This window comes from Bactrocera latifrons, unplaced genomic scaffold, assembly GCF_001853355.1.
Source record: "Bactrocera latifrons isolate USDA-ARS-PBARC rearing strain unplaced genomic scaffold, ASM185335v1 scaffold_93, whole genome shotgun sequence".
Lineage (NCBI taxonomy): Eukaryota > Metazoa > Arthropoda > Insecta > Diptera > Tephritidae > Bactrocera > Bactrocera latifrons.
In genome coordinates this window covers 267,692-280,951 of record NW_017537634.1, presented here as the reverse complement: position 1 = coordinate 280,951, position 13,260 = coordinate 267,692, and the positions used below count along the sequence as shown (strand labels likewise).

General features: G+C 36.6%; 1 protein-coding gene across 1 annotated transcript in view; it reads left to right on the top strand.

Moving 5' to 3' along the window:
* Positions 1-1,140: 1,140 nt before the first annotated feature.
* Positions 1,141-13,260, top strand: part of LOC108977632 (nose resistant to fluoxetine protein 6) — a 35,737-nt gene continuing 23,617 nt past the window's right edge. Inside the window, exon 1 of the mRNA XM_018947400.1 lies at positions 1,141-2,502. Within this exon, the coding sequence (XP_018802945.1) occupies positions 2,100-2,502 (403 nt within the window). The 5' untranslated portion in view covers positions 1,141-2,099. The remainder of the gene's footprint in view (positions 2,503-13,260) is intronic.

The following is a 13,260-nucleotide window of genomic DNA, read 5'->3' as shown; positions in this document are numbered from 1 at the left end:
TACATATTCATTTCTTAAAAACATACATATTACTGTTTTTTAACAAATAGTTGGCAACTCTATGCATATATTGCTTTCAATTTTAATCAGAATCTGTGGTTTTTTCACTTTTGTTTCCGGATGGATGGCGTTGAACTTGGCCAAGGTACAATAACTCAATCGGCATCCTTGCCAATCACACAACGAACAAGTAATTCATACATGCCTGCACACATACCTAAGCAAATACCTGTTCATCCCTATAAATTATACCAATTAATAGAATGCGCAGCGTGTTCATATCCTGCACAGTTCCATCCGGAAGCACAATTCAATACCAAACATGCTAAGTAAGTCATTACAGCAATTACAAAGCTCATGATTACATAAAGTTTTACCAACCTATCTTAAGTAAATATACATTTTGTATGATGTATGGGAGGAAAATTGCACCAATTCGACTATGCAATGAGCAATAATAAACACAAAAAAGAAGTGAATACTGCAATAATTTAAGCCCTAGATAATTGTGTGCTGCGTTTACTTAAATATATGGCCTAAGCCATTACTAAATACACACGCAGCCACGAGAATGTACACAAGTGTAAGTGGCTGTATTCACATGCTCAGCGACAGCTGTTAACAAGAAATACGCTGGCTTACGCTCAGCATCAGCCAAGCGCTGCACCGATGCCCACGGTTACAAAATAAGCAAATAAAAGCGAATTACGTGTTTTTGACCAACATAAACTTTTTATTTCCCGCATTGAAACGCCAGCTACGTGAAACACAACAGCAGTTAGCCACTAATAAAATACATACATACATACATGCTTACATATGTAAAAAAGTGTGTGTGTTAACAGCAGCAAGACGCAACAACAAAAGAAAAGCCGTGTATGCATTTTGTATCATCATCTTCATTGATTGCATTGCGGCGCGTAACTAAAGTCGGGAAGTGATTTCGGCAGCGACGAGCGCTACGAGCAGCAGCATTGTTGGGCAGAGCAGATCGAGTGGACAAGTAGCCAAGCAGTTGTGAAGCGACAAGATTGAGGCCAACGCTTGCCGCGAACTATTGTCTGGAGTTTTAAGCTGGTCTGCTTGTCTCAAAAGAAGAAAAGCAATTTTCAGTTCACTTTCGTTGGCCAATCAGTCAAGACGCGTTTAGCTCGTGACGTCCTTGCTAAAAGTAATTTGTATTAACAACAAGCCTATGTAATCTTGCAGAGAGAGAGCACGACTTGAAGAAGGTTCTCAAAACAAATAATATTCGCTCACCAAAATCTGTAGTTCGTTGCCAAAAAGTATCGCGAGAGCGCCGCGCAAGCTCACTATGCCAATAGAAACTTAAACGAACCTTCATTTCGGCCACCTTCGTCCAACGCCGTAAATGTATTTTTACAACAAGCCGCGCCGCGCAGCCGCAATTCGAATTTGTGCTATCGCGCAAATCGGTCGACACCGCTTGCGTACTTTACACACTCGCCCGCTCACTGAGTAAGAAAACAAGTCGCGGCATACCAAAAACGAATTTCAGCGCGCTGATCGTTAAATAACACACCGAAATACCACAATAGTGCACGGTGCCCGTAAATAAGGAAAGTAAAAGTGTTCCTCCTCTGGTGTTTTGTTCATTTATGGAGGCCTGAAGTTACGAAACACTTGTAGAAATATTCATAGCGCAAGTATAACAGTCGAAATTGGAAGGCAAAAGAGAATACGAAAAAAACAGATAACAGTAGAGTGTATGAATCGCTAACTTGAACGGTTTTTCGAATTCTTTAGTAACGGTTAATTCACGCACTGCAATTTCCTTCAATAAATTTATTTCATTTTGGATAATGTAGCTTACATTCGGTTATATTAAAAGAAAACACAAATAAAGTTGAGCGCTTAAGTGAAAAGCGTTAATAAAATGTCAACAAGGCAGTGGGTGCTAATAGGAATTTGCTCCATATTTTTTGAAAGTGCACTAAGTCAATAATAACAACAAGTCACGAATAAGTACAACCAAACTACGAATCAATAAAACAAAATAAAATCCAAACGAAGTGTGTATCAAAAACCGATTTTTTTTTTTTTTTTTTTTTTAATAATTGTTTATCATTTCGTCCACAATGTACCCCCCCTTGGTACGTGTAACGCTGAAGCCAAACATTGGCTTTTATCTCGCCATTTTAGTGACTTTCTTGAATGTAGCGGAATATGGCGCCGCCATCAGTAATGGCAACTTGTCCAAAACCGCTAACACATCGCTGCCCGCAATGATGTCCAGTCATAGTACAATCAATCTCCAGCTACCCGAGTCGCAAGCTGGTGAAATGGTGACGAACAAGGTGACGGCATCACAGTGGAGCCCGCGAAACTCGGTGCGACTAAGAGATGTGCTGAGCATTTTCGATATATCCAGCGTGGCGGAGCATTGGAGCAATATCCAGAAGGCCATTGGTAACAATTGCTCCCAGGACTTGGAACTTTACATGCGCGGATTGAATGCAGCCGATATCTGGGCGGTAAAGAGTAAGTAAAATATATGGGTATTTCAACAAGGGGCCTCACCAGTGTATACAAACTTTCCTCAGCAACTGCATATGTGTGTGGGACTGTAAGGTGCATCTGTTGTTTCGAAAAATTTACGAAAAACAGGTACACAACAGTTTATTTACCTGCATATATAGATACGTATGTACATGTGTTTATAGTTGCACTGTTACTTTGGGATGTGTCATACTGAAAGCCAATCAGCCGTGTGTGCTAATACAAGGAAAACACAGAGAATACGCAATCTTCGGTTTGCCCCATTAAAAAATTGCTTCAGCCAACAGCAAGACACGCTTGGCATTTTGCCATTTTCTTTTGGTTGTACCAACAAAAACAAGGCGAAATACAAATGAAAATAAAGAGCTGAAAATTTTGTCGGAATTTTCAATTTCACAAAAAATTCATCCAAATTATTTTCTAAAGCAGACATTAGCATATTTATAAAAGGAAATAGCAAGGCGAAATGAGTGGTCTTCTGGAAGATATCGAGAAAAAAATTACATTATATATTAGATTTTCATTTACCTTCCTCTACCAAAATCTGAAATATTTTTATACAAATTGTTAAACAAATAAATCTCAAATTAGTAAAAACAATCGTGATTGGTGAGGTAAAACAACAGCGACTCCTATAAAGATTTGTTAATCAAAATAATTGAGCCTTTGTTAATTTAGTAATTTTATATTATTTAAAAAATTGGTTTGACCATTTTACATTTTGCGCCAGATTGTGGTCGATATTTTGAAAACTAAATATTTTGAAGATTTAAAGTTAATTTTAATACTTACAAACATATTGATGAATAAGATGGTTGATCAATTGTATTCATTGCGTTTTTGGCCTTAAATTCGTTTACAACCGTTTTTTTTTTTTTTTTTTTTTTTTGAAACACATTTAGCTTTATCGCTGACTTGTCATCTCTCTAACACTTGCCTGACTTCTTTCAACCATAATAGAACATATCATTAACTTTCTTGATATTTTCATGAGTTGAAGAGGTCGTCCAGAACGAGGCAAGTCTTCAACGATCTTTCGACCGCCTTTGAAGGCTTTGTACCGCTCATAGACTTGTGTTTTTTTATAAAACTTAGTCACCGTAAACCTTTTCTAACATTCGAAGCAATTCCACACGAAATTTGTTTAAAAATACAAAATTGTAGACAGATTCTTTGTTCGTTTTGTTTATCCATAGTAAAAATTCCAACGCACTACAGAGGTGTACCAACTTATGCAGCTGCTGTAAACAAAGGGTTGACAGCTTATATTCCGCATAGTAAAAAGGGCAGCCCTACCAACTTTTCTTAATTCCTTGATTTTAAAAAATAACTGCACTAAATAACAATAACCCATACCAAATTTTTATATAATTCTTCCATACAAACTTTTAATTTATATGGCAGCTATATGCTAGTGGTCCGATAACACGAGCGGCTCAAATTGTATATCGATATCTCAACAACTGAGTAAGTAGCTCGTGTATTCACCGACAGACAGACGGACATCTGTTAACGTATAAAAGTTTTAATAGATGTCTGAAACTTTCAAAATAACTACCCAAGTAATTTCAACAATCTTAAATAATTTTGGTATTCCCACGGCAAAGAGTGGAAATTTCATGAACCTTAACTAACTTTTTCAATTTCAAACATGTTTATCAAATGTTATTATATATATTAATATTGGAATACATTTTTAATTGTTCGCGTTTTTTGCGAATCGTTGAAGCGCCTCCGCATCCTTCGTATTAAATAGTAATGTATTAAATCAATTCAAGCGCTATAAAAAATTTTAATTCAAGGGGCATAAAATATTGAAAATTAATCTCAATTTTTACAGATTTTGAGCTCTATTTATGTTAACCAAAATAAGCACAAGGACGTTTGGAAATTCACTTAGAGTCAAAAAATATCTATACCTTCAGTAGGAAGCGCAGAGTAACAGCATCCTACTTTCTTCATGAACATTGCATAAGTGCTTTAGTTTCCACACCAAAGTTGCATAACACACATACAAAAATACTTAATAGATTTATTTAACACTACCGATTACGTAAAAGTAGCAAACTTTGTTTGATTATGCAATCAATTAGGGCTCGTCCGTCCATTTGACGCAATGGCCAAATATCTGTATGTCTTTAATTATATACTCTTGCTGCTAATGTAGTCCGCATAGCTGCAAACATGCACATCTATGAACATATAGCACACCATAGCACAGTTTTCAAGCTTAGGTTTTGCATTTTGCCATTTTTTGCTGGCCCCGACCGCGTGCCGGCCCGTCCACTCAGCGCAAATCGAAAGCAAGTTTCCAGTTTGGGTATTTGGTTTGTTGCACTCTTAATTGTTGGTCGCCGCAAAGTGTGTCAAAAGATACAAGTTTTGAATTGTTTTTCTTCCCTCACTCTTTTCTTTATTACATGTGTACATGTCTCGTATTTGTATATGATTATCAATGAGCTACGCTCGGGATTTGAGCGATTAAGGTGGCAATTACAAATGGATCTCCGTGCCTCTAGCAGCATTCTGGCGGCAAATGCTTAATTTCCGACCATCCAAGGCGGTGTTCGGCACCAATGACAAGATCAGTTTTTAACTACAGTTACACACTAAACCAATCCACCAACCAGTGTAAACACAAACACGAATCGTACACATAGTAAACTATCGGAAGAAGAAGAATGAAAAGTGTCTTATGGAAAACGAAATTGGTGCAATATCAAGTTATAAATGTTAACTCAAGAGCTGCTCTAGAGATACCCCCGAGACTAGTAACTGCAAGCATACAAAAGAATACGACAACATACTGCACATATTTATGAGTGTGTGTGCACCGAACACATGCCCAAATTGCTGCATGCTAGGGAACTACCTGTATTCCGTTTCGTGAACCGATTATCAGGTTTAATGAAACTGTGTTGTATGTATGTTCGCTTTTTGAAGGTCGGTGAATTATTTCATGCTAAGCTTCTGACTGCTTGAAAAATTAAAACATGTGGCTACTTAATACTCGTAAATGCCGAAAAGTTACAAGGGGTTTACTGCACACATACTGCCAGATATTTATGCTCATGCACATACCAAGTGCAAATGCGTATATGTATGTGTGTGTGCATACTACACATGCTCAAAGCGTATCAGTTTTGAAGGTAACGCTAGATAAAAAGGTTAAATGCAGCCATTGAATTGTCGGCATTTGCGGCGCTCAGGTGTGACTATCTGGTTGATCAAGAGTTCGTTTATGCATTAAAGAAGGCCGATTTTATGAGCAAAATAATAAAGCTCAAGTATAGTATATATTAGATATAAATTGTAATTTTGAATACAATTTAGGCCCAAGGTTACATTGGCGGAAAGCTTACGAAATTTATTGCAAATAATTACTTCGTATTTTTCTAACACTAACAAGCCTAACTGGTTTCCAAGTAAGGTATAAGCAAATATGACAGCGATAAAGTATATTCTTACTTATATAAAATTTTCTTTCTTTTAACATAGATATCTAGCTCGAGGTTATTAAATTTGTCTCCACATCGAGAAGCTATTCAAATTATTATGAAAATGCCGGAAAGACTTGCTCAAAAGATGTATCCAAACAAATGGGAAACACTCGAATAGATATGAGCAAGGAGATGGGAAGAAATTTTATAAGACTCATCAAATCGATTAGTCTCTTTAATTTCAGATAATTCAAGTTATAAGTATTTTGTGCTAGGAGATTTACTACAGAATCTATTGGAAATCTTTGAACACTTCAACACAATCCACAAAAGGGTCCCATGCTGTTATGACTCGACCGAGGTCAGACTTATCAAACACGATTACAAAGAATTGTTCGGTTAGAAATGTGAAATCCTTTGACTTGTCACAAAGATAAGCGACGCGGCAACTTCAACACACCAGCATAAATGCTAGAAATGTTTATTTGAATCGAATAGCAATTGAAAAGTGAAGAGACCTACCAAAGTAAACACACATTTTTTTTTACCGAAATCCGTTTTTTTTTTTTATCCAACATGATCCCTTTCATAGGTGATACACTGATTAGCGACTCTCCAATTTTTCTTACGATTTGTCCTTTGCTTTAAAATAGGCCTTAGTTTCGGCGATCACCTCTCTTTTGGACGAAATTTTTTTCCCAGCAAGGGTTCGTTTGAGATCTGAGCATAGGGAATAGTTGCTGGGGCATAGATCTGGAGAATACGGTGCATCGTTTTCACTGACTTGTGACATACGAGTACGAGTAATGCATTGTCCCGCTGAAACAACACTTTATATTCCTATAAATGCGGCCGTTTCTCGGCGATTTCACGGTTGATGGTCCTTCCTTTCTAAAGCTTATCAATAAAAAGTATTCCCTGCGCATCCTAAAATACAGACGCCATAACCTTGCCAGCCGACTGTTGCCTGTCCACGCTTTGATAGATTCACTTTACGGTCCTGCGAAATTTCGTCGGTAACAACAGTTCACTGCCTTCACAACCTTCATTTCATCACCTCTAAACTTAGCATACCAATTCTTGATAATTGATTTTCCTGGGAAAGTGACCGGAAAGTTGCCACCAGGACAAGTTTTTGTTGTATTTTTCCCTTCAAAATACAATATTTTATCGACACGCAAAATTCCTTTTCATCTTTATTTTAACAATAACAAAAGTTGCTTCACTCAAAATGATATAATTCACAAACTAATATACGACAGCTTTTAAATTTATACAGGGTTTGTCTGGAACGTAATAAGACTGAGTCGAAGCCATTCTCCGGAATAGGCTTGAAAGCCGTGGTGCATGGTACCCTCTGTCGTCTCAAAATGCTTGCCTTTGTCTCGGGATCATACTCAAAGATCCATGATTCGTCACCTGTGATTACGTTATTCAAAAATTGGAGGTCACTTTCACACATGTTCAAATTTTCTTGGCACACTTCCACTCACCGCAATTTCTGGTCGTCAGTGAGCACTTTTGGAACCATCTTCGCGCACACCTTGTGCATGTTCAAGTGCGCCGTCACAATGTCATGAACCACAGATTTTGATAAGCTTAACATCTGGCCAATTAAACGAATAGTCGAGTGAGCTCAAAACTTTGCACACAGGGAGTCACATTGTCGGTGTTTGTCAAAGTCGCAGGTCTCCCGTGCTCTTCATCAGCGACTTTTTTCCGGCCCTCCAAAAAGGCCTCGTGCCACCGAAACACACCACTTCTTGCTAAAGCAACATCTGGGTAAGCCCACTTGATCATATTAAACGTCTCTGTCGCAGATTTACCAAGTTGTACACAGAATTTAATCGCATCTTTAGCTAGCAACTCTCTCTACCGAATCTAGTCGGTGCGCGCACGCTCCGAAGTGCAGTCGCTGCGAAGGAAAATCAATCCTATTACTTTCCGGACCAACCCTGTACACGCGCCTTTAAAAGTATTTTTCGTTACATTTTTATCCTTAATTTATAATTATAATCAAAGTATAATTTGAGTTTGTATATATCATTTGATTACTAATTATGGAATAAGTGAAGCCTCTTACCCTAAATTCCAATTAGTGTTCGGATGAGCATATGAACCTAATTACTTTAAAAATCATTTAACCTCCTCTCTGACCAAACCGTCTGTTTAATAGCTCAATATACCCTTATATAAATATAAAAATAAATGTAACTAATTAGAAATTATGAAAACACGCTATTTCACGCTGAATGTGTACGCAAATACATACCGTTAATGAAAATGTTAAGTAATAATCGGCATTCAAGGGGATGAGTTTCAAAAATTGATTTATGACAAGTGCTACTATATTAGCAGCTGGCACCCGCATAAATTCAAGAGATGTCATTTTCCACGATGAAATAGCTATAAATTTAACTCTTCATGTACAATTCGTATGTAACTAAAGAAGCTCATCAAATATTTTGTCACATGCTATTTTAAATGAAATTCTTTATTAAAGTTATTTTTATTAATATAAACAATAAATGTTTTTTGCGATTCTCAGAGGATTGCGAAGCTAAATTCATCACAATTTGAGAATATCTTAGGTTGTCAAAAAAAGTCTTGCGGTATTTCCGCTAGTTGGCGCTGAGAGCGCATAGTTCTAGTTTTATTCGTCGCATCGGGTCATGCTATACCTTTTTTGAAAGCTCATTTCACGCGCTAACACGTGTTTGATTGGTGGTCGTTTCATTTAAGTCGTTCGTGGTTATAGCGTCGCCGACATGGAGCAAAATAAAGAGAAAATACAGCATACTTTACAGTACTACTACGATAAAGGCAAAATGCATCTCAAGCCGCCAATAAAATTTATGCAGTACAGTTTCCATTTCCACCGCACAACGATGGTTTCAACGTTTTCGTTCTGGTGTAGAGGTGGTCGAAGATGCGCCACGCTCTGGAAGGCCTGTCGTCGAAAATTGCGATAAAATCGGTGAATTGAAAATTTTATGAACAATTGAAAATTCAATAAAAATACCGCAAGACTTTTTTGACAACCTATCATGTACATATGTATATATTTAGTCATGAATATTCATTAAATATTTTGAAAACATAAACAACAGTTGGCAAATAAAATAGAAAACGAATAATAACAAGTAAGAAAGGGGTAAGTTTGGGTGCAACCAAAGGGTATTTTATACCCTTGCAACATTTTGTACTCAAAGCTGCGGGAACTCTGTCAGGTATATGTGGCAGTTGAGGGTAGTACTGACCTGATTTTATGTGTTTTTGCCAGTAACACATACTATTAACATGCCACGTACTAAAAAAATGTTACCCTCACATAGACCAAACACCAATCATATATAGTAAAGTCAGCTGGATGTTCGAAAATCCTGATATTAGTTATATGAGGGCTAGGTGAAGTTTTTGGAAAATTGTTTATATTTAAGGCACAAAGACACGCTGTTATGAGTAAAACACCCTCTGTAATTCCCATTAAGATAAGTCAAATATTAGCGAATATCATATATGCACTATAAAGTTACCCGGAAAATCGAAAATCTTTACATGAGGTATACGAGTATAAGCTCTCAGGAAGTATTGATCCGATTCAACACATTTTTGATACACAGAGTTACTATTGTCCGGAGATGATTCTCTCTGAATTTCTATTGTATCTACCATACGTTGACCGATATTTTCGGTCAAAAATCGGATCTGAGATCCACATATTCGGTACCTAGCTTGAAAAGGTTTCGTCGAATTTGCACAATTTTTTGTCGAAAATTGGAATTCTTTAAAATTATTGGAGCAAATATTTAATAATTTCTTCTTCATTTGTGTACTGGAAAGCGAAAGAATAAAATGGAACTTAAAATTGTATTATGTGAGAAGTATACATGGCTTTTACAGTGGCGATAGGTGTTCTAAAGTTGTTTGTCGTGAGCGAATGCCTTTAATGAATCTAAGCTGGTTCAGAAGATATGTACATTATACCTAACAGAGGGCAGAGCCACACTCACTTTTTCAAGATTTTTAGACCACAGCTGCGCTCTGCTCCCGCGATACCCTGCTCCAAAATGACGTAAAACCGTTAGGTGAAAAAACTACTATCCTCGTAGCAATATGTTGCAAGGGTATAAAAATAATTGAATGCGAATAATTTTTTTTAGAGTCTATTTGCTTTTGAAGCATATACTGGCAGAGTTGTAAGCGATATTTTGGTATACTTGACTTTAATTAAAATTCAATACATATGTACATACTTATGTGTGTAATATTCGCATATAAATAAATATATTGCGTTGCTTTTGGAATGCCAGATATTAAATATTCATGTTGCAGGAATGATTCCAGTGCGCAATAAATTAGGCTTAATTTATTGTAAACAAGTAAGGAAGGGCTAAGTTCGGGTGTCACCGAACATTTTTTACTCTCGCATTTCACCCATATTTGGTACATGTCATCAGGGTGTTAAGAAAATATTATATACCGAATTTTATTGAAATCGGTAGAGTACTTCCTGAGATATGGTTTTTGGTCCATAAGTGGGCGACGCCACGCCCATTTTCAATTTAAAAAAAAAAAGCCTTGATGCAGCTTCCTTCTGACATTTCTTCCGTAAAATTTAGTGTTTCTGACGTTTTWTGTTAMTCGGTTAACGCACTTTTAGTGATTTTCAACATAACCTTTGTATGGGAGGTGGGCGTGGTTATTATCCGATTTCTTCCATTTTTGAGCTGTATATGAAAATGCCTGAAGAGATGTGTATAAGAGACAGAAAGTTAGTAGGGGGCGGGGCCACTCCACTTTTCCAAAAAAATTACGTCCAAATATGCCCCTCCCTAATGCGATCCGTTGTGCCAAATTTCATTTTAATATCTTTATTTATGGCTTAGTTATGACACTTTATAGGTTTTCGGTTTCCACCATTTTGTGGGCGTGGCAGTGGGCCGATTTCGCCCATCTTCGAACTTAACCTTCTTATGCAGCCAATAAATACGTGTACCAAGTTTCATCATGATATCTCAATTTTTACTCAAGTTACAGCTTGCACGGACGGACGGACAGACGGACATCCGGATTTCAACTCTACTCGTCACCCTGATCACTTTATTATATATAGCCCTATATCTGACGCTTTTAGTTTTAGGACTTACAAACAACCGTTATGTGAACAAAACTATAATACTCTCTTTAACAACTTTGTTGCGAGAGTATAAAAACGTACATAAGTGCTATTAATAAAAGTAAACAACTATTATTCTAATTTTAAGGAATTCTGATGGCAAACATGATGAAATGTCTACTCAATAATCACTTCATGCTAATGTTATGTAATTAGTTAGGCAAAAACGTCTTATAAGCATGATGGTGCGTTCAAACTCCATTCAGCGTCATTAAGAGATTACTTGCCGAGACTTTTCGATGAACTCCTCCGACATTAAAATAGTGATTAGCTGAGATCATTTACCGAAGCGACTGTCTTTATCGCTGCCATTCATGCGATCACCTTAAAAAATTAATGCATATGCAAGTGTGTGTAATAGACAAGGTATCAGGGTCCCCGCATGTTATCCCGTCAATTTTAATATCGCTTTTCACATTAAGCTATCAAAATTATATAAGAACAAAAAAGTTGCTAACATGTTTAAAGCATTAAGCAGATGATTGCGCAAATGAAACTTAATGAGCTTTACACTTTTTGCTACTGAATTCAAGCCAACTATATTTATATGTATGTGTGCAGCTCTAATTTGTCAGTGAGCCAAAAGTTTCAACCAGGTCGCGCAAAAGAAAGAAATTGGCAAGATTTTAAGATTAATGTAGAAGGATAATGATTACCATATTGCTTGCTAAAAGTATTTCCTTAATCAAAATATTCCTAAAATACCCTGCGTGTAGTTCTTGATGTAGTATGCGTGAAGTAAAAAATTAAATATCTTTTTCAATTTTATTTAATAATAGATGAGCCTCTCACGCTTTAGTTTGGGTGACCCATAGGTAATACTACTACTACAATCTATATGATTTCTATTAGTTAGATTATAACCATTAGTTAATGAGATATAGCTTTTTTGTGAACCAACTTGTGTTAGTTTATTAAAAAATGGGTCATAAAAGTTTTTCGTGTGTTAATAAAGCGTTGCTTTTTTGGGGGAAAATACTGTTCAATTTGGCCTCTGCCCCAGGGAGAACAACTCTTGAAAAGATATTTGCTAAGTTGGACAGAGGCAAAATGAGCACCGAGGACAATGAAGGCAGTGGTCGCCCTAAAGAGGCGAAAGCTCTCTGCAAAGTGGGTACCTCGCAAGTTCATAATCTAATAAAAACAACGAATTGCTCACTCTGAGGAGTGTTTGAGTGCTCTTTAATCGTAATAGAATTTTTGCGTCGCTGTGTGACAATAAAAATACGGCTGCATCATTTCACACTGGAGTCCAATCGAGAGACATTATAGCAAACTGAACATGATGAACCGGTCTTCAAGTGCGGAAAAACGAAAAAGTCGGCTGGCTATGACGTCAGTCTTTTGGGATGTACTTGGTATAATATTCATAGACTGATTACTGAGCCAGTTATACTCCGTTGCACTGTATATTTGGATGCAGTTCTATTCTACTTTTCCAAATATTTAGCAATTGTATTCTTTTTAGGAAGGATCAGTTTGAAATAAAACGCATATACTTTATCGTTTCCATTTAAATGCTCCTCGCTAGAGAGCTTCGATAATAAACGTGCCCGATGGCTGCTAAATTCAAAGTGCTATAGGGAGAAACGCACGCTCTCGCCGCCCCCTCCGAAAATTAGTCATTGTTTGTCGTAAAAAGTAAATGACAAAAAATATTATTGTGGGATATACATAAGAGATAGACATATACCATCGCGGAGTTTTCTGTAGACCTTTTCAATGGGTACAATACTTAGTAAATTATTTTGATAAATCTCATAGGGTTTAGCCTTATTTATTTAGGATATCACATTAGAAAACTCAAAACTAACAGTATTTCTCCATTATTTCATGGATGTTATTATACATACATATTCCCCTTCCTCTTCAATCACTCTATCTGTTAATACAAACCCCATCAAAATCTGTTGGGTAGTTTTAAAGATTTAAGCATACAAAGGGACACAAAAATCTACTTTTTTATACAATGTATTGATGGGAATATCTTGCAACATAAACAATTTTCAGCAATTTCCATTAATACTTCCGCTGATATAAATCCATTGCCAATATTTTGTTATTTCCGAACCAGATATAGGGTTATATATACCAAAGTGATCAGGGTGACCAGTAGAGTTG